Source organism: Panthera uncia, chromosome A2, assembly GCF_023721935.1.
Source record: "Panthera uncia isolate 11264 chromosome A2, Puncia_PCG_1.0, whole genome shotgun sequence".
NCBI lineage: Eukaryota > Metazoa > Chordata > Mammalia > Carnivora > Felidae > Panthera > Panthera uncia.
Genome location: NC_064816.1, coordinates 83,398,621 through 83,424,557, shown reverse-complemented (window position 1 = coordinate 83,424,557; position 25,937 = coordinate 83,398,621). Strand labels below are relative to the sequence as shown.

General features: G+C 35.2%; 1 protein-coding gene across 1 annotated transcript in view; it reads left to right on the top strand.

Annotated features, from left to right (window-relative positions):
- PCLO (piccolo presynaptic cytomatrix protein) overlaps positions 1 to 25,937 on the top strand; it is a 424,370-nt gene that overhangs the window by 311,738 nt on the left and 86,695 nt on the right. Inside the window, exons 11-13 of the mRNA XM_049641366.1 lie at positions 22,486 to 22,594; positions 23,149 to 23,216; positions 23,990 to 24,204. Of these exons, the coding sequence (XP_049497323.1) occupies positions 22,486 to 22,594; positions 23,149 to 23,216; positions 23,990 to 24,204 (392 nt within the window). The remainder of the gene's footprint in view (positions 1 to 22,485; positions 22,595 to 23,148; positions 23,217 to 23,989; positions 24,205 to 25,937) is intronic.

The window sequence follows — 25,937 nt, the reverse complement described above, 5'->3', positions numbered from 1 at the left end:
TTTCTTCTTTGATGTTGTTATTTCTCTTTGGTCTAATTTGAGCATCTAAAAACACACTTGAATATATGGATTTTGTGTATTTAAATTTGCCACTTCCATTTTAAATGTTTATTTTTAAAGGAACAATTATAAACCTTATTTATAGTACAGTATCAATACTAGGTTCAATATAATCAGCACCTTAACTAATGGCCTCAAAAAACTAGATGCGTCTTCTGTGATAAATTTTCTTTTCTCTATATTACCTAGTGAAACCTGTTCAGTGTGATTACAATTTTAGGAAGTTTTGAATTCGTGACATGCTTTAAAAATAAAAGTTTCTCTAAAAATAATTCTTTATAGGGGTGCCTAGATGGCTCATTTGGTTAGGCATCCAACCTCAGCTCACTTCACGACCTCACAGTTTGTGAGTTGGAGCCCTGCATCTCTCAGCCCAGAGCCTGCTTCAGATTCTGTGTCTCCCTCTCACTCTCTGCCCCTCCCTGCCCTTCTCTCTTACGCTCTCAAAAATAAACATTAAAAAAATAAAATTAAATGAATAACTCTTTACATATTGTTTTCAGATCAAAGTTCCAACCATCTCCAAATCTGGGGAGTCTGTAATACAATTATCCATATTTCACGACAAGCAAAGATTTGGTTTTGTCTTGTTTTGTTTTGTTTTGTTTAATCTGATACAGACTTGGGTCAGTTTCTGTGTCCCAGCCATTTGTGCACATATCAGTTGTGCGTGGATCTAAAATCATGACCCTTAACACCGAGGGTTTTTTCTCCATATTTGGTGCCCAGTACAGTGTCAAATAAAACAAGATTTCAAATAATATATATAGAAATTAGTGTTAAAGAATTAATTTTTGATTACAGGTGTTATATACTAATTAAGAAGTTTCTCTTCACAGGGTTTTGTGAAGCAAACAATATTATGTAAAGAACCGTGTACATTTAAGACAGCATCCATATTTGGTAATATAACTTTTGATTACCTTTCCAGGAAAAAAAATGACAAAATAAAAACCATTTCCTCTGGGCACACGTCCTTACAACTTTGAGCTTAACTACTCATAAATTAACATAAATTTACTCTAGATGTTTTTTGGGGTTTTTGTTTGTTTTAGTTTTTCTTTGGTTTGAATTTAAATTAAGATCTCTGGAGTGGGGTATCGTGTGGTTACTGATATAGAAGAAAAACCCTCATCTCTGGAAAATGCAGCACCATTCTTCTGTGCTGTGACACAGTGTGAGGAAAAAATTTTCCTCTGCCAGTTCTACTCTAGCCCCAAATCATCATTTGCTTTATGGTTGAAAGAGGGCGAAGGGCACACAACAAACGAGTTTTAAATTCGAAGTTAAAATATAGCAAGTGTTCTGTTGAACTGTTTGCTGCCTGACACATCTGTGTCTGATTAATTTGCACTTAAATGGTGAGGGTGTTTTGCTCTCAATCTTGTGAATTTGACTAAAACGACTCACTGGTTGAATGTCTCCATTCCATAGTAACCACAAGAAGTCAGGGTTTGATGGGTACTGATTCATTAAAAGTGGACCTGAGTTTTCCCAGCCTGAGCCTCCTCCCCCATCAGGAAAATTACCTAAGAGTGACACCGCTTTATTCACGTTTTCACCTCCTCCGTCTGTTGAGACACCCAGTTCAACATCCCACACCTTCTCTTTTACCTTCCCTTCTGGGAATGGAGCTGGGGGGAGTTTAGAAGCATTTTATGGCCTGATGTATGCAACTTACCACTTATCTGGCACTGACTTGTCATTTTGGTTGCAAAAGTCAGAGTGTACCACAAAACTGTAGAGAATAATATGACAAACAGCCCTGTACCCACCATACGTTTTTACATCACTATTTTGCCACATTTGTTTCATATTTTTCTGGGGAAGGGAGACATATAAATCAATTAAAGCCTCCTGTAGTCACTTCCCTTCTCCCGACTTCACCTAATCTGAGGTTACTCTTTCCCTTGCTGTTCTTCCCAGTTTTATGTATGTATTCATAAACCAAAGAAGAATTTGTTTGCTTGTTTATGAAATTTTATGTAAATGACATCTTAATGTATTTTTGCAGCCTCTCTGAGTCACATCCAGTTTATACAATTTATCCGAAGTGATACATGTGGCTCTATTTCGTTTATTGTAACTACAGGGCAGAATTCTAGTATTGTACATTTCAATGGCACTTTAAATTTAAACATTCCCTGGTTATTTAAGTTATTTGTGAGGGTTTGTTTTTTTGTTGTTGTTTTTTTTTTTTTTTTAGTATTTCAAACAATGCTATAATTTAGTTTGTTAAAGTAGTCTCCTTATGCACATGTACAGGAGTTTCTTGGACAAGTTAAATTTCAGGCTATAATGACTATTGTGTTAAATAATGTAGGAGGAATGTTGTATGGTTTTTTCAACAATAGTAGATTTTTCCAAATCGCTGTCCAAAGTGTTACATTGTTTTTACACTTGTCCGTAGTCAATTACTACTTTTGTTACTCTACATCTTTCGTCCTCCTCCTCTACATTTTCTTTTTCAAATGTAATGTGGGATGATATCTATTGCTTTTGTTTACCTTCCCTCCAGGAATGTGGAATACGATAATATTTTATTAATTTTGTTGGCTCTTGGGTTTTTCTCATCTGTGATTTGCCTGTTCTTTTGTCTATTCTTTAATTGTATTAGTTAGTGTATTTCAAATTGAATTTTAGGGAAACTGTATATATTCTGGATATAATCCTCTGTCAAGTAAGTAGGCTATAGATATCTTCTTCTCCCAGTATGTGGTATGCTTTTTAGTTTGTCTGTTCATTTTTACAGAGGTTTAAATTTTAATATGGTCAAGTTCATTTATCATTTTGTTTCTCTTAAGTTTTCTAAGTGTTCTGTATTGTTTTGGAAATTGTCATTGTCCAGAAGTTTTCAGAATGTTGCTCTATATTTTCTTCTAAAAATTGTACAATCTTACTTTTCACATAATGTCCTTACAGAAATAGAATTTAATCTGGCTGTGGTCTGAGTAGAAACTTTAAGTTTTTTTCTTCTTCAGCATGGATAATCAGTTGTCTGTACACCATATATTGAATGTGATATTGTTACTCCCACTGATCTCTAATGCTCCACTTGTCAGAAATAGATTTTTTTACACATATATGGGTCTTTTATGACCTCTCTGTTCTAGTCTACTGGTCTATTGTCTATCCCGACATAAGTGTCACATTTTGTTTTAATTATGATTTCTTTGTTTTAGTCCTGACACATGGCAGGTGAACATACCATATTGCTACTCTTCAAATACTCTTGGGACAATTCTTGACCTGTGATCTTGCATATATTTTCCAGATTCTGCTTGTCAATTTTCAGGAAAATCTCTGTTGAAATTTGATAGTGATTGTATTGAAGGGATAGATTAATTTAGAAAAAAATGTATCTTTTTATATTGAGTCATGTCTCTTTGAGTCGTAAATGCATTCACAATACTGGACCCTTGTTCCGCCTAGAGATTTAATCATTGTACTCTGAATCAATACAATAAAGTAAGTTAGGACAGTAAAAAAAAAAAAAAAAAAAAAAAAAAAAATTAACACATAATTGTTAAACATTAAAACTTTTGTATCATTTTACTCAACTTAAAATAGTATTATATACTCAGAAAAGGCAGTGTAAAAAGTATAAATAAAACAATATTTTGTTTAGGAAATATAATGGGCCAAATGTAATCCTTTATGTGCATATCATTGCTTCTGAGGTTCATTTAATCACTGAACTTCTTAAACTCACTTCTTTTTTTCTTGGTATTCTATATCATAATTGTGAAATAAATTACTGACATGATACTTTTAAAATTTCAACAATTTCCATAAGAGAACAAGAAATCCATAAGAAGTAAACATCTTTTAGCCAAAGAACCAAACACGGTCATTTGGTTTTAAAGATAACTTGTATCTATATTATTATTATTATTATTATTATTATTGATAATTAAATCAAATTTGTTTGGAAGAGTTTTGGAAAGCTGTTTGGAGCCAAGATAAGAATATAATGTTAAGACCCTAATGTAGCTTCATGAAACTCTTAATGAATCAGCAGGGTCCTAGAATAGGAGAGTAAAAGTTTAAAACCAATAATATCCGCTGTTTGCTTTTAAATTGAACAAGGGCTGTATGAAAAGTTAGCTTCTCCCAGGCCATTGCACCTGTAAAGAATGAGTTCAATTTTGTTCATCTGCATCATTCTGTGAGAAGTATGCCTGTGGCATAAATTCTAATTCATGGAAATTCTCGGTTTCTAGTTGTCTCAATTGTAGGTGACATCGATCCGGCTAGCTAGCTCTTTGTAGAGATGAATTGACAGGGTTTCTGGCAAGAAAATGCTGTCGGATTAATGGTTGACAATCAGTGATTGGAGCGAAGGTGAGGCCAGCTGTTTCTGGAATGGTGGTTTTGTTAGCAGTTGGCCTCTGGAAATCCCTGTTATGAAGAAGTCTATGGTAGAAGACACATTCCAGTAGTATTGTTAGAAGAGACACTCCTGTGTAACTTAAGGGAGAATGTTCCTAGGCAAGAAAGTCTTTATTTCTGCTTATGCTTTTTTGGCATATGTTACAGATGGCATGGCAGTGATCAAGGTTGGAGATCAAGAAACACACCACACAGATGAGTCAGCTTCCTTGTTCTTGTTCCAGGGGGATACCAGGTACGGATTGGTCATTAGCATGAGCTTTCTCAAAATTCCTTAAGCTGGTGTGCCAGGTACACGTGACACAAGATCACATTTCATGTTAATACAAAGATTTTCTAACAAATATTTAGGAATCTGTCTTATGGAAAGAAAAATATAAATTCTAGGTACCTGGGCTGGTAGGTTGTAATATATTATTTTCAGGGTTCAGTGACATCATACTTACCTTGTCAGGATATCAAAGATTAGCTATGTTGCCAGGACAAGGAAATAGATTTCTCTTTTTTATCCGTTTATTTTGAAATTAATCAGAGGAGATTATGTTTGAGTCATAATATTTCTGATAGAAATATCAAGAAAACTAAATGATTGCCCTGTCTTGTACATTTTTTGCTAAGTGTAACTAATAATCCATATTCTAATTTGATTACTTTTATTAACAAAGGTAGCATACCTTGAAATATTTACATAAGTTCAAGTGATACTGCTTCTTGATGAACAATTGTTTCTATTCTTAAATTTCGGATTAGACTGGTCAATATGCCATAACAGGCTACATTTTAGTGGGTGTGTGAATTGGAGTGGTTTTTTTGGAAGCAAGGATATTGAACCGTCTTTAATATGCATGCCAGACCTTCAGTCAGCCAGTGCTTTAGCACATCCCATATATCCGGAGAATGTTTTTACAGTCAGACAGATCAGTATTTAAGTTCAGCTGTTGTACTCATTGCCTGGGTACGTTGTTTAACTTTTAGTTTCTTGATGTTCTCAGTAGGGAAATTGAGATAATAATAGATTTAGAAACAATGTACCAGAAATACAGTGTTTTACATGAGTGGTGAATATAATCATGTTTACTTTCACTTTGGAGATCTTTGATGGTAAGAAAAATATTTGCAATATTAAGTTTGAATTCTGTGTCCCCCATATGTGGACATACTTAAATAATTGACGATAGTCAGTTCTGATCTCGGAGCTGCAGGGATGCAGAATATTTCTAATTAACAGAGCATCAAACTTCGGTCACAAAACTCTGACCCAAGCCATCTTCATCACTTTAGTCCAGTTACTCGTGTTCTCTAAGTTTCCTTTTATCTCGTCTGTACAATTGAGAGATTGCAAGACCTGTCTCACAGAGTTAACAGTGAGTGACAGTTACTTATGTTTATTTTTTATATGCTTTGTTAATCTTACAAAGTTCAGACTTCCTATAAGGGACTATCGAACTGTTAGAGCCCTCTGTGATAATGGAAAGTTATTTTAGTTTTAGTTATCAGGCTTGAATAAATTTCAAAAACAAAAAACCTTAATGCCTGAAGTAAGTAAGCCATTTTTCATTTAAATGTATTATCTCCTGGGGCGCCTGGGTGACCAGTCTGTCTTGATTTCAGATCAGGTCATGATCATCCTGGTTCATGAGTTCAAGCCCCACATCAGGCTCTTTGCTGCCAGTGCAGAGCCTGGTTGGGATTCTCATTCTCTCTTTCTCTCTCTCTCTTTCTCTCTCTCCCTCTCTCTCTCTCTGTCCCTCTGAATAAATAAATAAACTTAAAAAACAAAATACCCATACTACCTCCTAACTGTAAAACCATTGGCTAATCTTTTAAAAGTCTTCTCATTTTTTCTTCTTATCAACAGTATGTTAATCAGTAAACCTCACATCTGATTAAAATTTATAGGTGCACATACAATGAATATCTGTTCACATAACTTTCATGGTCTATTAGTCGCTGAAAACACATCTTGTTAGTGACCAGAACTGTGGTGTCCGATGTCTTGCTCTCAGTGTCTGGACTAATCTTTCTCATCAACTCCTTTTGTGTGGGACTTTTGACAAATCACAAAAGCTTACCGGGTCTTGAGCATTCAATGTATGGGATCCTCCATTAGACCTTTCTATAATGCATACTTCAGAGACACTTTACTTGTTGAAGAGATGTGGGGGAGAGGATGAACCTTGGGATGAAACATGGTTCAATTTTAAGTTTGGGAGGCGGAGGTGAAGCGGTACATGAGCCATGATAAGCTGAGTATGTTAGATAAAATGAAAATTCAAACACTAGAACTATGGGCTAAAGAAAAAAAATTAAAGGGAAATTAGAAAATATTTTGAACAAAATGCAAATGAAAAAGCAATGTACCAAAATTTATGGGCTGCAACTAAAGTAGAGCTTAGAGGCATGTTGATAGTATTAAGTACTTATATTTGGAAAAAAGGATCCAAAGGCATGAGAAACAGAAGAGAAAATTAAGCTAAAATAACTGAAAGCAAGGAATTATTAAAGATAAAAGCAAAAACCAAACAGAAAACAATAACTGATTATGACAGAAAGCAGACAGGTGGTTTCCTGGAGCTGAGGTTGAGTAGAAGAGAAAAGTGGGAAAGAGTCAGTGGGAACTCAAGGCACGAAGAAAGTATTCTCTATCTTGATTCTGGTTGTGGTTTATACAGTTGTATATATTTGCTGTCATTTCACTGTACATATAAATAGGCTGTTTTTATTACATGTATGCTATATCTTGGTAAAGCTGATCTTAAAAAAATTCTTAGATATTTTTGGAAATGGGACAATGAGTATTTGAATATGAAGCAGTTGTAATATATAAAATAATGTGATTGCTTTTTAAAATAAGGAGTCCTTATCTATTAGAAATACATATTAACATATTTGTGTATGAAATAATAGAACTGCTGAGATTTGTTCCATAAGAATGTTAGTAGTTCGGAAGTATTTGGGGATAGAGATTAAACATAATTTCCGTGAGTTGATAACTGTTTAAAGTAACTTATGAGTAAATAACATTTTCTATTTAAAAAAAAAAAAAAAGACTGTGAGGGTGATTACATGGGATGAGAAAAGAAATGAGATCAGAATGAATAAATTATGGCACTTTAACGAAAGGACCATCTCAGGGCTCCTCTCTCACTTGTATGAGCCCCCGCCAAAGCTCCAGGAAGTTCTAAGGAATGTGTAATGTTTGCTGCCTTTGTCACCTTTTCAGCATTTGTCATTTGTTGTGGTTTCTTTTGTCCTTTTCATAAAAATTCATTTGTGCCAAATTTTGTATTCATAATCTTATATTTTTCCTTAAAATTGCATAAGCTTCAGGCCGTGCAAAGCCTAAATTCATTCCCACATGCGCTGTTTCTGAACGGGAAGAACATTGAGGAGCATGCTGCAGAATTGTAAGACTCTGTTGGGGTGCACTCTTAATATACTTAAAATTTAGATGGAGGTAATAAACAGGGAGTTCAGAGAGAAGAGGCTGTGAAGGAGTGGTGGTGATGTTCTTAGGAATGCCAGCAATAATGAAGGATTCAAATGGGTTGCCCCATGTATTCAGTGACTACTCTCTATGGGTTTATCCTAGAATGATGCAAAGTGATATAATGCTCCCCTGCTTTCAAAGTGCCTACCATCTAGAGAGGCAGTGGATGGAAGGTACTCACTGTGAAGGTAGCTTTTGATCAGGGTGTCAATGAATAAAAATGTAAAATAAACACAAAGAACTAGGAAAAAATACCTTTAAGGAAAAACAATATATTTCTTTAATGGCTTTTTTTTGGGGGGGGGGAGGAACTGTATGTTTTATTTTCATTTTAATAAGAGAAAGCTAGAAATTCAGAATACGGTAGTTGATTCTGCAATCATTAGAACCAGTAAAATACTAAGTGGAGCTTACAGATATGGCTCTTCCCATCCCAAAGAACCCCAGGTAACCTTGCGGTAATTTCTAAGGGCAGATTATAAGCTCTCCAGGGCAAGGAACTGTTTAGGAACTAAAACAGCAGAAAGAACCTTCTGTGGGATTGCAGGCTTTTGTGTCAGCACAAATTCAGATGAAAGCCTTTTCATATGTAGGGTAAGTTCCACTGAGCATTGGAAGAAAATAAGATTTTTCTTATTTTCTCTTAGGCTACTTTTTTTTCTTTTACTTTCTACTCTTTCCCGGATTCTTCTCACTGTCATTATGGCCCTTGAGTCTGCTGAGATCAATGATTGATCCAATTATTTCTATATGTAAATATGTATATATATATATATATATATATATATTTTTTTTTTTTTTTTTTTTTTTTTTTTTTTTTAGTACATGCTGCGTAGAGCAATCTCTGATGACCCGGTGGGGACATTAATGAGGAAAGCATGAACTGTACATTTTAGTAGCTGAGACAGAAAAGAGCAAAGTTTTGTTTGTTTGTTTTTTTTAAGTACTCTATATTGAATGGTAATATGTGCTGAGGAAAGAAATATAATAAGGAGCATAGATCCAGCTTGTCAGACAATCGGGTTGCAAATTTAGAGGGGATGATCACGAATGACCTTACCAAGCAGGCCGAAACTGAGTGAAGTCCCCAAGGAGAGGAAAGAGTGAGCCAGAAGTTACTGACATTACAGGAGACAAATGAAAAGGGCAAAGCCCCAGAGCAAGACCATACCTGGTGTGTGCCAGGAACAGTAAGATTGCAAGGAGGCCAGTGTAGCTGCAGCTAGTGGGCATGTGAGGGCGGACGGTGGACGTTTTGGTCAAAGTAGTCAAGGAGATAGAATCTTGTGGGCCACTGTAAGGACTTCAGCTTTTTTTTTATGTTTATTTATTTATTTTGAGAGAGAGAGAGAGAGAGTACAAGAGCGTGCAAGCAGGGGAAGAGAGAGAGAGAGAGAGAGAGAGAGAGAGGGAGAGAATCCCAAGCAAGCTCCATGCTGTCAACACAGAGCCCAACAGGGGGTTCACAAACCAACACGGGGCTCACAACACGGGGATATCACAAACCATGAGATCATGACCTGAGGTGAAACCAAGAGTCAGATGCTTAACTGACTGAGCTACCGAAGTGCCCCTAGGACTTCAGCTTCTCCTTGTGCGGGATGAGAAGCCACTAGGCTGACACACAGGCTGAATGACATTTTTATTCACATCATTTACTGTTTTTTCCTCAAATTTTTATTTAAATTCTAGTTAATTGACATATAGTGTAATACTGTTTGCAGGAATAGAATTTAGTGATTCATCACTTACATATAACACCCAGTGCTCAACCCAAGTGCCCTCCTTAATACCCTAAATGACATTTAAATAGGAACACTCTGAGTGCTGTAACTAGAATTATTTGAAGGGGTGAAGGTCGGAAAGAAAAGGAGTTTAGTTAGGAAACTGAAGAAATAATCCAGGTATGAGATGCGGCTGTTAGAACAAGGTGGGAATGGGGACATAATGATAAATTATTATATTACACTGTGCATATATCTGTATACACACACACACAGTACAACATGTGTGTTAAATTTCAGCTCAGTGAAAATGACCTCAATATGTTCATTCATGTGTATACATAGTATTCAGATTTAGTTAGCCAGAAGTCACTCCACCATATTTTTAAAACGTAAATCCCTACATAACAGTCCTACAGAGTAAAACATGAAATAGACTGACTCTAGCCTGCCAAAGTGGGAGGGCCACAGGGGAAGGAAGGCGTAGACCCTCTCCAAATTTTATTATTGAAGCCTTTCCTCTTATGTCTTACATTATCAAACGCATTGAGTCCAAGTTCACTGTGACCTACCAGGCCTGTGGTAACATACCCCAACTTTTTGGAACTCATGCTGGTCCATCCTTAACTCACATCTCTCAGCTCCCCACCCACCAGCCCCACTGGAGTTCTCTAATCCTGGAGCCAGAGTTTTGTCTACTTTCCATGATGGTCCTGCTCCTCCCTGGGAGATACCATGTCAGAAATCGTAAGTGATTGACATTGGTGACCCAGAATCTACTCCCCTCTGTGACACACACTAAATATCTGTCAACTTGATGTGATGAGTTTTATCATAATTAAATACATTTAGTTATATTGATTTTACACTTTTAGGGTTTCATTATTAGGTTCTATGTATCTTAAATAGCAAAGAATCATGTGGGATGCAGGTATTCCTGAACTTAGAAGACGAATCAGGAGACCTGGCTTTTGAAACTGTCACTAAATACGATTTCTAAAGCTGAGGTTTCACATTTGTAAAAGTAAGGATAGTTACATTTACCCTACCTGTTTTACTGGAATGCTGTGAAGAAAAAAGAGAAGAGGTGGGCAAAATAACTGTTAAAAAAAAAAAGTCTCATATTGATGCTATTAACACAAGTGAGATGGATCTAATTTTATTTCTTTTAAGCAAAAGGACTTCTTAGGGGCACCTGGGTGGCTTAGTCGGTTAAGTGTCCGACTCCTGATTTCAGCTCAGGTCATGATCTCATGGTTCATGAGATCAAGCCCCGTGTCTGCTCTGTGTAGACACTGTGGAGCCTGCTTGGGATTCTCTCTCTCCCTGCCCCTCCCCTGCTTGTGCTGTCTCTCTCTCTCAAAATAAGTAAACTTTAAAAAAAAAAAAATGACTTCTTATAATTAGCTGGTGTATGTATGAATGTCCTTTGTAATTCATCTAGGATAGATTGCCATTAGTTTTTTATGGTTGTAATCATGTTTGCTTATGAAATAGGGGAAATAATTTCTCTACATGAATGTTAGCTGGAGAGAAAATAGTTGAGTTTTGTTTTACATCAGTTGGCAAATACTGCTGTTAAACTGTTGTCTTCTTAGGCAATTCTCATTTTTCAGTGGAAAAATCAATTATTGTAATATGTTATATAAAATTATATATCTATTGAGATTTCATTTTACATATTAAAAGTAATTGAGAACTTTTGGAATGAAATTCTATCATCCATTGACATCTGTTATTTATTGAACACCCATCAAGCCAATGTAAATTATTTGCTAATTTTTCTTTGAGACATAAAAATTATGATATTGGCACTTCTTATGAAGTAACACCTAATTCATTGTATTTCTTTAAGATTCTCTCAGGATGGATGATAAGATGGTTATTGATTCTTTTTTGTTTGAAATGGCTTCTTTATTTCTATCCTTTGGCTTCTCAAATGATGAAAGAATTTATACATTAAAAGTACACCATTTTAATTTTGATTATACCATTCATAATAATGATATAGTATCTTTGGCTCAAAAATAAGCAAAATACAAAAACTTAGTTAACTTTTTTGTGCACAGCAGTTGACCATGTTGCAATATTTCAAGCGATGAGTAATTAGGTTATGATAAAAACTCCCTACTTCTTTGTCAAAAGAAATATTTTTTCTTATACTATAGAGTAAGTATATTTGCATTTACTTTTGTGTTTAAATTTTGATTGAGAGATTTCTTTTTAGAATTTTCCTTTCCAGAGATATTTTTTTTATCTGATTTGAAGTTGCAATTCACTGATCACTGCAGTGATCACTGCACTGTTCTGTGCATTCTGTCAAATAATAATTTGAAATGGAATTTATTTTGTCCTTATATATGTATTCTCAGTGAAGATGAGGAGGAGGAGGATGATATTGTCACTGGTCCAGATAGTTCCTGTATTTATTAGGAAACACTTAACAAGAATAAAGTGATGATATTTTAGGTTAAAATGCATAAGTAGTGGGATACCTTTAAATAACATTCAGAAAAAGAAAGTACAGAATATATGAATATTAAAAAAGGTTAAGAATATAATTAAAGTTAATATCCTTAATAGTTCACTAGAGACACTTCAAGTAACAATTAAGGCAAGCACTTCTCTGGGGTGCGTGGGTGGCTCAGACAGTTAAGCATCTGACTTCAGCTCAGGTCATGATCTTACGGTTTGTGAGCCCGAGCCCCATGTTGGGCTCTGTGCTGACAGCTCAGAGCCTGGAGCCTGCTTCAGATTCTAGGTCTCCTCCTCTCTCTGCCCCTCCCTCACTTGTGTTCTGTCTCTCTCTGTCTCTCGAAAATAAATAAATGTTAAAATTTTTTTTTTAAAAAGGCAAGTATTTCTCATGCACAACTGCATCATTTAGCCTAACTTCCTATGTCCATTCAATTAACTGTGTATCTATATAATCATGAGTGCATTTTGGATTAGTCTGTTACTGTCATGGTATTTTTCAGGTTTGATGGTATTAATCTGTAATACCACTGAATTAGAAAGTCACTAGAAAACATCCACTCTGGGTGTTTTAACAGAATGAATTGGGAAATTAAGAAAAGTTTATAATATTATGAGTTGCAATCTACTTTAAATGAGATGATGACATCACATACCTTTCTTTCATCGGATAGCTCCACATGTTACATGATTTTCTTGGGATCATTCAAATTTACTAATCTACCCATCCCCTTTTCCTACCTTGTTCAGCCACATTCTGTTTTAGTCAGTTTCAAATAATACATCTACTTCTAAACACCATAAATTGTAGCCGTGGAGTAACTTTGGCATCTGTACCAATCCTTCCAATACATTTTGGACTGCAATACTAGATTATTTTAATGATGGTTAGAGTGATTTGAAACAGAATCCTGTGATGATAACCTTCTTCACATTAGACCACAAATCATGGTTAATTATATTCCTCTTTACCTTAACCCTATTTAAAAGGCATGAATTTGCAAAGCCATACTGGAGTGCGAGAAGCACATTACTTTTTCCTGTAAATCAAATGTGATCAGTTCCAGTCTTCCCTTATTATTGTCATTATTTGATATTTCCTGCCTCACAAGCCCTGGAGAAATCCTGATGAGGATGTTATATATTCAGAACACTGGGGGATTGGCCCCCTGTACATTGATCCACATCACGGAGAGAGCAGTTATCTGACCCAGCACACTTTGTTGACAGTGAGTGGCTCCTTTAACTGTTACGAAGTCTTCCTGAGAGTAGTTCTCCTAGGTTGAGCCACTGAATTCAAGGTCAACTTTGCTAAGGGTACTACACAAAATTTTTTCTTTGAGGTAATGCCATCTTCTCTGAACAATTTGAGCAAGCATAGTACCTTTACAAACTCCAACCACAATTGTTGGGGGGCATCTCCTGTTTAGAACTGACTTTCTATCCCCATTTCTTTTACCCATCCAACATTCTTTTTTTTTTTTTTACCATTTAAAAAAAATGTGATTATTAATCTTAACATGAGATCTACCCTCTTCACAGATTTTCACTTGTACACTGTAGTATTTTTATCTACAGACACAGTGTCGCTTATCAGATATCTAAAACTTGTCTTGCATAACTGAAATTTTATACAAGAAACACCCCGTTTCTCCCTCCCCTAAACCCTGGCAACCGCCGTTCAACTCTTCGCTTTTATGAGTTTGACTGTTTTAGATTTCTCATGTAAATGGAATCCTGCAGTATTTGTCCTTCTGTGACTGGATTATTTATTTCTCTTAGCATAATGTCATCGTGGTTCACCCATGGTGTGTCATACTATAGGATTTCTTCCTTTTTAAAGGCTGAATAATATTCTACTCTATGTATAAACCTTATTTTCTTTAGCCGTTTATGTCAATGGATATTTAGGTTATTTCTACATTTTGACTGTTGTGTATGCAACTATAATGAGTGTGGGAGTGCTATTATCTCTTTGAGATCCTGTTATTAATTATTTTGAATAAATGCCAAGAAATGGGAATGGCTAGATCATGCCGTATTCTATTTTTAATTTTTAGAAAACATCATACTGTTTTTCATAATGGCTGCACCATTTTGTTTTCCAACCAACAGAGTACAAGGATTCTAATTTCTCCATCCCTTTACCAACACTTACTTTTTTTTTCTTTCTTCCTTCTTTTCTTTCTTTCTCTCCTTCTTTCTTTCTTTCTTCCTTTCTTTCTTTTCTTTCTTTAATAATGGCCATTCTAACAGGTGTGAGATGATACCACATTGTGGTTTTGATTTAAATTTCCCTGACAATTAGTGACGTTGGGTAAACCTTCCCACATTCTTGTCCCTTCTGGTAGTGTTCAGAATAATTTCTCATCAGTGTGCTCCTTTAAGTGTGATATTGGCTTATTTTCTGGGAGTGGAGTGGAGAAAAGAGATGAGTCAGTCAGCCTTTTGTTCGTTCCAAGTTGACATTGTTTATCCACCATAAATGGTATATTCTACAAAAACTTTGTTCAACAATGTCTTCATTTTCTGCACATCCAACTCTTCAAATAAAATTGTCATATACATAATTAAAACAATGTTTAAATTCTTTTTATTATAATGAAAATGGCATTATAAATAATATGTGTTCCTTGTGCTAGGTTTTACATATTTGGGCACCATTTATATTTAGGTGGGCTATGAGATAGGTTTAGTTGGCATAAACCGAATGAGATCTTCTAATTGCTGATAGTAGCATTCACCTAAGAGATAGACGGAAGTCATACTTCTGCACTGCCATCAACTAACTGTAATATTAGAAAAGCCACGTCACCTCATGTTTCACCGAGTTCTAATGTATTCTGTAAGAGACGAAAACTAGCGCATCCACAAGGCTATTGCTTGCTTTATAACGTTGAGTCTATAAAATAGTTGTGACCTGCTTACAACACTGTTTATCTGTGTGATTCTTTTCCAGTGGCCTTTTTATTGTTGACCATTAATATGGCAAATTATGTGATAATCTACTTACTTCGTAATTATTATTTTTTTTATGATTGACACTAAATCTGTTTTAGATCTGTGATTGTAGAAGCCATGGATTTTAAATAACTCGAGGTACTCAGCCTAGAAAACGAGAGTGGGTAAGCCCAGACAGTTTAACTGTAGTCTTTGATGTTTCTTAGATGTTTTCTTCTGTTTACACTGTTATGAGGATTTTTTATTTTGTAAATTAATTTCATTCAAGAACTTATATATTCAAGCCATATTTTGCTTATTTTAATTGCTTGTTATTCATAAAAAATGTGAATGACAGAAGAAACATGGAAAACGAATTGCTTGACCATACTCCAAATTAATGACAGTTTTAAGTAAGATAATTCAACTTCTTTAATTATTAGCCAAAAAACTCCTATAAATAGTATTATCATAGCATCTACTTTTGCTTCCCAATCTGCTTCATTTATGTTGGGCTTGTTGTTAACGCAATATAAAATCTACAATAGTTTAAAGCAAAATACTAGAAGTTACCCCAAACCTCCTATATATGTATGTTTAATACTACTAAAATTTGGAAGAATGTGAATTTATAAAATTTACATTAAATATTCTAATGAGTTTAATTCTATTATCTCTATACTGTGAAGAGAGGAAATTGTGATCTATCACATTTTTTAAAATGTATAGTTTATTAGAGTTAAATTTTTGGTATTTTAGATTGAAAACAGCTTTGAGTTTGAATGGTGTTAGCTCTAGGTACTTTGTTTGGCATGTAAGTTTAAACCAAAAATTAGGTTCAGACTACAAATTGAATGTTCCAACCCCTGAGTTAACCAATCCAGAACCAAAGGTAGCAGATGCCCAGAGAAGACAAACTAGATAGGGTAATGCCATGGGGGCCCTAGGGAGCTAACACCAGCCTAAAGAAACAGAACTGGGTGCCTGGGTGGCTCAGTCAGTTAAGCTTTCAATTTCAGCTCAGGTCATGATCTCACGGCTCATGAGTTCGAGCCCCGCGTCAGGCTCTGTGCTGAAAGCTCAGAGCTTAGAGCCTGCTGTGGATTCTGTGACTCCCTCTCTCTTTCTGCCCCTTCTCTGCTCATGCTCTGTCTCTCAAAAAATAAATAAACATTAAAAAAAATTTTTTAAACTGAGAACAACCACAATGGGCAGTGAGAGGAAATGTGGGGAACGCAGAAGAGAAAAATTAGATGACCTGATTGCTGTGCTTTAAAGTCTTAACGTATATAGAGGGCAAGTTGTAAATAAGGACAAGTAATGAAAAACAATGTGGAAATTTCAGGATCCAAAATGTTTCTTAAAATCTCCACATACAGGGGTGCCTGGGCAGCTCAGTCAGTTAAGTGTCCAACTTTTGGTTTCAGCTCAGGTCATGATCTTATGGTTCATGAGATCCAGCACCAGAGTGGGGTTCTGCGCTGACAGAAAAAAATCTTTAAAAGAAAAATCTTCATATAAAGCTCCAGCTCAAAAATTGCATTTTCATAAATTGTAAACAAGCAGGGGTTTTGTTGTTGTTGTTGTTCATTTGTTTTTCATTGTGCCACAGTCATAGTATTTTCCCCTTCATAGAGTATGAGTAAATTAAAACAGTGATCTAGCAACATAATCTCCCTGAAGGAAGCCAGTATGGCGAATTAACCAGTTTGCTGAAGGTCACAGCCTTCCTATTGTGTTTGGAGATTTCCAAATTTGATTATGGAGAAGAGAAGAATATCAATGGTCAACTACCAGCAACATGTTGGTTTACAAAACACATTTTTGATGTGTTTACAAAACACATTGTTTCTGAGAATAATACATATTAAAACATGGGAAGATTTTAATTTGTTCATGCTAAGTATCAAACACACACACTTTGTTGCATTTGAAAGCATTATTAAATTATGAATTTTTAAAAATGCAAAATTTTATTGTAGTCTTTTTTAGAAACTCAGACTACATTCTCAATAAAATAAAATTCAGATCATGTTTCTTTTAATGTAGCTCTTTCTTTTAATGTAGCAATGTCCTCGTTAATGGAAATTGTTCCAAAGCCTTCTTCAAGCCACGAGGTCATTTTAAACTCAACTCATTCAGGTAGACCAGAGAAACAAGGTCCCTACAAGCATCTAAGGATACTTCTAGAATGGGGACTGGAGAGTGAGGAGGGGTAAAACAGGCAGATAGAGATTGCTTCCATGAAAGTAGCCCCATGTTTATATATTTTATGTACTAAGGCTCTCTTTTAAGTTTTGATGAAACTATGTGTTACAAGAGTTTTGTCAGTGACAAAAATGGCAACATTATTATGAGATTACCTATTCAAGAAGATACTTTTTAACCTTAAGATTTATGCATGTAGATGACTTTTCACAGGAAAATACATCTGGGTTTTTAATGTCTTATCATAGTGGAGACAGTGTCCTTTGTTCTGTAAATAAGCAGAACTCCATTCAAATACTATTTTTTCCCTTTTTTCTCTTTACCAAAGATACCCTTCATCTACTCTATTTTTCCTTCCTGAGTTTCCTCTCTTCCACCTTTTTTTTTTTCTTTCTTTCCCTTCATGTTAATGTATAAAGTGGTTAAAGTTGTAAAATATTTAAAAAGTAACTTTATAAAAGAATAAAATACATCTATCTATTTATTTCTCTGTATCTCTGTTTCTGTGTATTAATACTGCCTAACTTGAAGGTGAATAAATAATTAGTATAGCTGATGTGGACAATATATAGGACCCCGGGAGCTCAACTTGCAGGATTTGTTTACCATTTAGAAAGCCAGGGCCAACAAACATTTCAGCTGAGTTTTTGCTGCTGTTGCTAGTTTATAAAGGATTTTTGAGAGCAAATGTTCAGATTTAAGAAATTAATCTGTAGTCATGGTTAATAATATCAGTGGAGAAAATGTACAAAGCAAACAATTTTGATTAATTTATCATATACATGTAATTTTAAATTAGGTTTGGTTTTATTTTGTTCTGTTCTGTTACCCCAGTGGTATTAATTCTCATTCCATAGCACACCAGCCTCACTGGTTCATGTAAGTGACCTGTATATGAGTGTGTGTGTGGTTTTGTGTTTGTTCGTTTATTAACTCATTCATTTTCTTTCATCTCATTTTCTTTTTCCATTCCCTTCTTCTGTTCACGAGCAACTATAATAATTTTTGATACTTCTGATATCTTTGTAAAATATATAATGTTAATTGGTACAAATGTCGTTTTAATGTAAATAAAGCATCATTGCCCTATAGACCAGATCCTGTTTCTCACTTGCTTTTACTTGGAAATGGCTTTAAGATGGATCCACCTTTTGGTGTTAATGCCTGTTACGGCCTTTTTCCTGCACCCTGTGCCAAGGGTTTCCATCTTGAGCATTTACTATGCTCTCATTGTCCATTTCTCCTGATACTGCCCCCTCCTACAAATAGACACACAAGAAGATTTCTGGGTCACAGAGTGTACATGTGTATAATTTAATGATGTTCTGCCACATTGCCCTCCAGAGAGATGCACTTATCCATTCCCATTAAAATAATTACATGTTTGTACATTGTAATCACGCAGTTGTTTTCTTTTCATCTGATGTAGAATGAGGGTGAAGCTGAACAAGCATCCAGCAAGTATAATCTCCCTTGGAGTCAGGGTCCCCTAATCCTACATCTTGGTCAACACGTGGCATTTTCTGGATTTTAAACTTTTGCAATGTGATGAGAGCTAAGTAGTATCTCATCATTGCTTTAATTCATACTTTCTAATCACTGATGAGTCTGGGGTCTATTTTGTATATACTTACGACACTTTTAAAATTCTTTCTCTGTACTCTTAAAAACTGAGAACAAACTGAGGGTTGATGGGGGGTGGGAGGGAGGGGAGGGTGGGTGATGGGTATTGAAGAGGGCACCTGTTGGGATGAGCACTGGGTGTTGTTTGGAAACCAATTTGACAATAAATTTCATATATTGAAATATAAAATAGAATTCTTTCTCTGTGAATTATCTTAATTTTACTAACTGCCAAGATATTTCTGTTGTCTTTCTAGTAGAGTATCATTTTTATGAATTTTTATGGCAACATCAAATATTACCTATAAGATGGTAATGATCACATAAGTGACTATGGAGTGCCTGCTGCATGCTAAGTGCTAAAAAAAAATAGTTGTGAGGGAAAAAATTCATCGGGTTTTGTGTGATACACATTTGGATATACCTCTGAGATTTCAACTGTTAACTCAATAAATTTAATCCATAAGATGTTTGTGATGTAATGGTAAATATTAAATATGGACAGAAATAACATACATGAAATCCTATACTACAAAGAATAGTATATAATAGTTTTAGGAGCATATAAAGTTAGGTAATCCCAGAAGTTATAAAAACACATAGTTGAGAAAGTTTTATGTTGATTGATTTTCTTTAATTTTTAATTTTTTTAAATGTATTGTCTTTTTTTTGTTGTTGTTTTTAATAACATGTTAAGTGTAAGATTTTGAGCAGCAAATTCTGTCATGAACTGTTGCACATTTAATAAAAATTCAAATTATCTTAGTTTTCCTGTTAAGAGTTATTAGTATAGGTACTTTCTAGGGATATAATCGAAACATCACCTGGACAGTCTAAAAGTTGAACAGTTCATTAACATACATGTTGATATAATTTAAAATAAAGAAAACGTAAATGTTTGCTCATAATGCTAAATAATAGATATAACCATTCATATGTACACTGTCTTCCAGGAATTATTTCTAAAACAAAGTCAATAAAAAGTTATCTTAAGATTGACTATGCTTTGGGGTGCTTGGGTGGCTCAGTTGGCTGAGCGTCCGACTTCAGCTCAGGTCATGATCTCGCGGTTTGTGAGTTCGAGCCCCGCATCAGGCTCTGTGCTGACAGCTCAGAGCCTGGAGCCTGCTTCAGATTCTGTGTGTGTGTGTGTGTGTGTGTGTGTGTGTGTGTGTGTCTGCCCTTCCCCCACTTGTGCTCCGTCTATCAAAAATAAATAAAATGTAAAAAAAAAAATTTTTTAAAGATTGGCTATGCTTCCATTCAAGTCAATTAAGTAATAAAATACTACTTTAGTGAACCTCCGTGTAGCCTGGTCATATTCAACAAATTTTTACCTGCATTTTAAAATAGTTTGTAGGATTCTTCAATTAACACTTTCCAGAACATTGTATTTGAAATCATACCATACTCAATTCTCACAACTATTAGAACCTTGTTATGAATTAATAAGGAGTGATTGGTTATATTCACGTGGTTATTTTAGTATGGTTCTTGTAGGATTTTAGGGAGTTGGAGAGGCAATGGATAAGGAAGGTATTACTAAATGATGACATTCCCTATAACATCTGATGCTCACCATTGGAACCAAGAATAAAAAGTTTAAAGTGCTGGCAAAATCTTTTGAACCGCAGTCCTGCACCAGCTCTGGTGGGAAACTGAATGAAGAGAAAAGAAGTTCAGCTGGTATACCACAGGAACAGAACAGATCGTGTAGCTTATGACCTCATGTGTATATTATAGGCCAGATTTCCGGTTATCTGTATATTTTTCTCAGCAGTTGTATTAATGACCCTAACTAGTTTTCCTGTTTTAATACTAGAAGCATTTTAAATTTCATTGGATAATCATGCTTTGTAAATTTGCCCCTTTGTTTTGAGAGGTGAAAAATGAGCAAATTAATCAAGAGAAGAGGCATGAAGATTATGCAGCTACTTCTTTTCATAGAATCTTCTTTTGCCGAAAAGTGACAATGCAATTATAACACTATAATTTGTTTCAATTCAAGATGGTCTCTACATAAATATACTCTTTATCGTGACTTTTAGAAGAGTGGGTTTTTCAGTGTGCTCTTCCTTTTGCTGTGCTAAATTTTTCTTTAGTGGTATCATCATTGTCTTTTATGTAATTTTCTCATTTTATATGTACAACAGCCTGGGATTATTGAATTAAACCTAAGGCCCGTCTGAAGGTAAAGTCTTCTTTGGAGTAAGTTATAGAAAAGCCATTTTTGTTGTGTTATTGTGAACATTTTTATGGACTTATTTTGCCGTTTCACTGTAGTAAAAGTATTTCCCTTACTTGTTTACAACTGGCAATATGCTTTCCAATGTATACCAAAATCATTAAAACTTTTGAAGATTTAATTATTCTCTGTTTGGAATTTTCCACGGAAGACACTGGTGAGCAGTAGGGACTTTCACATAGACCTCTCTGAAGTTCATTGAAAACCTAATTATTCAACAAGTATTTCTGTTTATTTAAATAAAGCCTAGTTAGGGCAGACGATATTTTCTTAGGTAAAGCTGGTAGCATTCACAAATTTGGGGGCACTATGACTTTGGATAGTCTCATCTAATTTATATCCATTTCCCATAGCTACGTAGTAGAGCCAGGTGATTCTTGCCAAATATGCCCCCCTAGATTATTTTGACAGCTCATATAAAATAGATGAAAGACACGGAATTTAAAGTGTTGAAGTATGATGTTACTACTTTTTTTAAGCGAAAATTATCTTTCTAGATAGGAAACACGAAATGCCCTGTAATTAGTCCAGCAACATAATTGATGCGATCCAGTGCAAAAAGAAAACGTAGAGTTCTTTGTTGAAACATTATTAAGAGTTTCGAAATGACAACAGCGAAGCATTAAATCAAGCGTGGGCCCTTCTGAGCACAGGGCCCTGTGCTTCTACACAGGCCACACCCCTCCTCCCCACTCCCCCCTCCCCCTCCCCCACCCATGAAGCCGGCTTGTCTGTAACATGCCTGCAGATTGTACTCAGGAACACCTTACATGCAGTGAAGAAAAAGAAAAACATACCCCGCGGAAATCTGTATTATCTGAGCAAACTTGAAGCAGTACAAATTTCTCAAGGAGAGCCTCAAAACAAACTACTAATCACTTTTTTTCCCCTCTCCCACCCATTCCATGATGGAATATGGAAGTTTATACTCTTCTAGATACGTGTTCCCCATGGAGAAATTATATTGCTGCTTGTGATGTTTTTTTTTTTTTTTTCCTACACAAGATTGGCCTGAGCAATATATATTCAATGATGTTTTCTTTCTGAAAGCAGTGTGAACATAATGCATGTGTTTGGTAATGTTTAATAGATTTCAGATGCAACATTTTGCATGTTATGTTACACAGGTCTAAAGTGTTCAGGTAAATGATGAAATCAAACTACTGGCGGTTGTGGTATTACTGTTCAAAGAACTTTGAACTGATGGTCTCTGAAATGGTGTGCTGAGTTGGTTTTTAAATGCAGAGCCCTGTGTGTCTTCTCTGCCCTGTGGACCCAGACTAGAAATACGACACATTTTTTTTTTATACTTGAATTTGTCTTTTTAGGGATGCAAGTGTTGGAATGGAATGGAATTCCTTTAACTTCTAAAACATATGAAGAAGTGCAGAGTATCATTGGTCAGCAAAGTGGGGAAGCAGAAATATGTGTAAGACTGTGAGTTTTTCCCCATCTTTTTGTTTCCATTTTTTTGGCTATTCATGGCTCTTTTAATTTAAAATTGTTAAGGTGGAACCTTTGCCAGTCAGCAAGATTTTCAGTAATTAGAACATAAAGTGAATACAAGTTTTTATAGATTTCTTGTGTTCAGAATCAAAATCTAAAGCATAGTAAGAATTCAGCTGATTTTGTTTCTGATATTGTCAGTAGCTGTCCCCTTTCATGCTTTTATTGAAACATGCTTCATTTAAATGAAAGCCTAAACCCATTTAGGTTTCCTGTGTGTGTATAGTATTTCAAAATGAGCTTATGTTTAATCCATAAAGATTTCACCTTAAATAATCATTTTTATCAGCTGACTTTTAACAGCATTGCAAGTATATATTTGGTTAGAAGGGTGAGCATGCTTGGAAGTTGCTTTATATCATTAACCACTTCTCATTTACCTACTGAAAAAAAAAAACAAACAAAACTCAGGGTAGTTGGAAAAGAGGGACTTTTGTCTCAGGTTTCCTTAACTTCTTTCTCAATTTCTTTGTTTTAATTTTTAGGGACCTCAATATGCTATCAGACTCTGAAAATCCCCAGCACCTGGAGCTTCATGAGCCACCGAAAGCTGGTAGGTGAAAGTAATCTGCTTTCAACTGTGGGTAAAGGCGTCGATGTAAATGGAAACATCGTTGTAGAGGCAGGTGTAGCTGTAGATGAGGATGTGAGCATAGATACTGCGTAGGCAAAAATGTACTTCTAGACTAATCAATGTTTATTTATGTAATTGTAAACAAAACCAAAGCATTGCAGCTACGTTTTTAGCCTTCTAGGGAAACACAGATTTGTGTATTAGACCCATTAAAGAAATTCATACAGAATTCTGGCTATGTGAGTTCACATGTTTAATTCTTTAAAAATAAATTCATCCCTTCAAAGGAATCCATGGAGCCATTTATTTGCAGTTTTAGGTTATTTTTAGACAATACTCGATTCCTTTTAGCCTAGGATTATGGGGCACTTATTCTTGAACCTTTTGATTGCTGTTAATAGTGAATAAAAAAAAATCAACAATTTCATAAGTACATGATGAAATAGATTTAACTCTATTAGCAAACAACTATAGTCTTACAAATGTTGATCAGCTGTAACATGAACACTTGTTTCATTAATTGTAGCATTATCACTTGTTTCTTCGTTTAACAAATATTTATTGAAAATTTTCTATGCTGCAGCTAGCATTCTAAGAGTCTGGGTTACTGCACTAAAGAACAGACCGTGGCTTGTAGAAATTTTCATACATCTGTGAAGTTACATTACCTTGTCATCTAGAACCCAAGTAAGTTCCATGGTGTTAAGTACCTATGAACCTGAGAAATACATAGCCATTTCTTTTTGTTGTAGTGGAGAAAGCAAAATCCCCAGGGGTTGATCCTAAGCAGTTGGCAGCAGAGCTCCAGAAGGTCTCATTACAGCAGTCACCACTGGTTCTGTCGTCCGTTGTTGAGAAAGGATCTCACGTTCATTCAGGTCCAACATCAGCAGGATCCAGTTCCGTCCCCAGCCCTGGGCAACCGGGGTCACCCTCAGTGAGCAAAAAGAAACACGGCAGCAGCAAGGTGAGAATTGTTCAGTATGACCTCTAAGTTACTTATTTTCTAGCTCCTTATTCAGACGAGGACAAAGGAAAGACGATATCGTTCTCTTGTGATTTTTCATTTCCTAATGATCTCTTGGCACAAAAAATTGCCATTTCTGAATATATGACCAAGCAAAATGTTCATGAAGATGATGTGTTTTTATATTTCTTAAAATATTTTAGCAGTTATTATTATGAGGAACTTGAAAAGTGTGTCTAATGCTCCCTGTTTCCTGGTTTTTTTCTGTATAGTGGTTGCATCAAGTTGAGCCTCTTTGTGTATGAAACATTAGCTTTACATCTTTTTGGAAATAAGTTACCCATTAGATTGGGTTTGATAATCTAAATAAAAGGTAAAAAGGACACAGAGATAAAGAGAATTTAGGACAATAAGAAATAAAGAAAACCAGTAATATAGAATTGCCATTTTGAATTGTATCCCTATTTCCATACTAATAAATTTTCCCTTTTTGCAAGTCTTCATTTGTAATAAATGTTTCTAACATTATAATTTCCAAGATACTAGTGAATTAAAAAAAAACCATAGAATTAATGTTTTGAACCTTATAAAAGCAGATGAAAATGTAGACAGTTTGTAACTTTTCCCTCATAGATTTCATTCATAATGAAGAAATTCTTATTATGGTTAAAAATATGTTTGACAAAGTTTTCTTTTATTTAAACATAGATGAAGATTTCTCTTTACTTGGTAAGATGCCTGGGAGGGACAGGCTATGCTTGGGTAAACTGACTGGATTTCAGAAAACAAAAGTTTGTTTCACCAAGTATAAACACAGCAGATGTCCCCCCAAATCCCTTTTATTCAGAGAGAAACAACAAAGGTAGGATGATCTTAATCATTGTATCACAGGATGGTGTGTCCCAAAATAAATATAGCAAAGCTTCACAAAGAACAATTTCAAGAATGGTTAGATTCAATTTCAATACAAATTTTAACACAATTATAATTTATCACATACAGTTATGTGTTAGTTTTCAAGAATTACCTCATGCAGGCTCCCTGTCTTCTGAGTTACAGACTGATATTTCTCATTCCTATCTCAAGTATCTCCAGGTAGGACACAAGAAATGAGAAAGTCGGCTTGCAAAGTTTCCACACCAAGGACATTATAGTTCTACAAGTTTCTCATCCTAATTTTTTTTTCAGCACCTGACATCACCATCCTCCCAGGAAATTAAGTAAAAATTTGAGACCATCATTTTCTCTTCTTTTCTCTTCATTCACAATGTCTGATTAGTCACTGAATCTTAATCCTCAGAATTCTGATTTTCTATTAAGTCTCTAGTAAGTTTCTGCCTTCTCTGAACCCACCAGTTTTCTTTAGCAAAGCATTATTTCTTTTTCCAACATTATTGCACTCATTACTTGCAACTCCACTCACCGTTGTCTCTTCATTCTCAAACTACCCTCCAGCTGATCTGTGGCACAGTGACCTGATTGGGTCACTAACCTGTTTAAAATGTATCCCTGCTACCTAGAATCTTGACAGCCTCACCTGTGCCTAGGACTCTATCCTACTCAGTCTAAAAGGGCTTTTCCTTGGGAGATTATCACAGTAAGCATAACGTTCAGTCTTTACAATTGCCTTGCTAATAAATACTCTGTATATTAGAGTTGCCAGCTCATTCCTACTTTCCACAGACATTTTTTTTGGATAGCTCCTCAGTGTCCAATGAAATAAGAGCAACAGG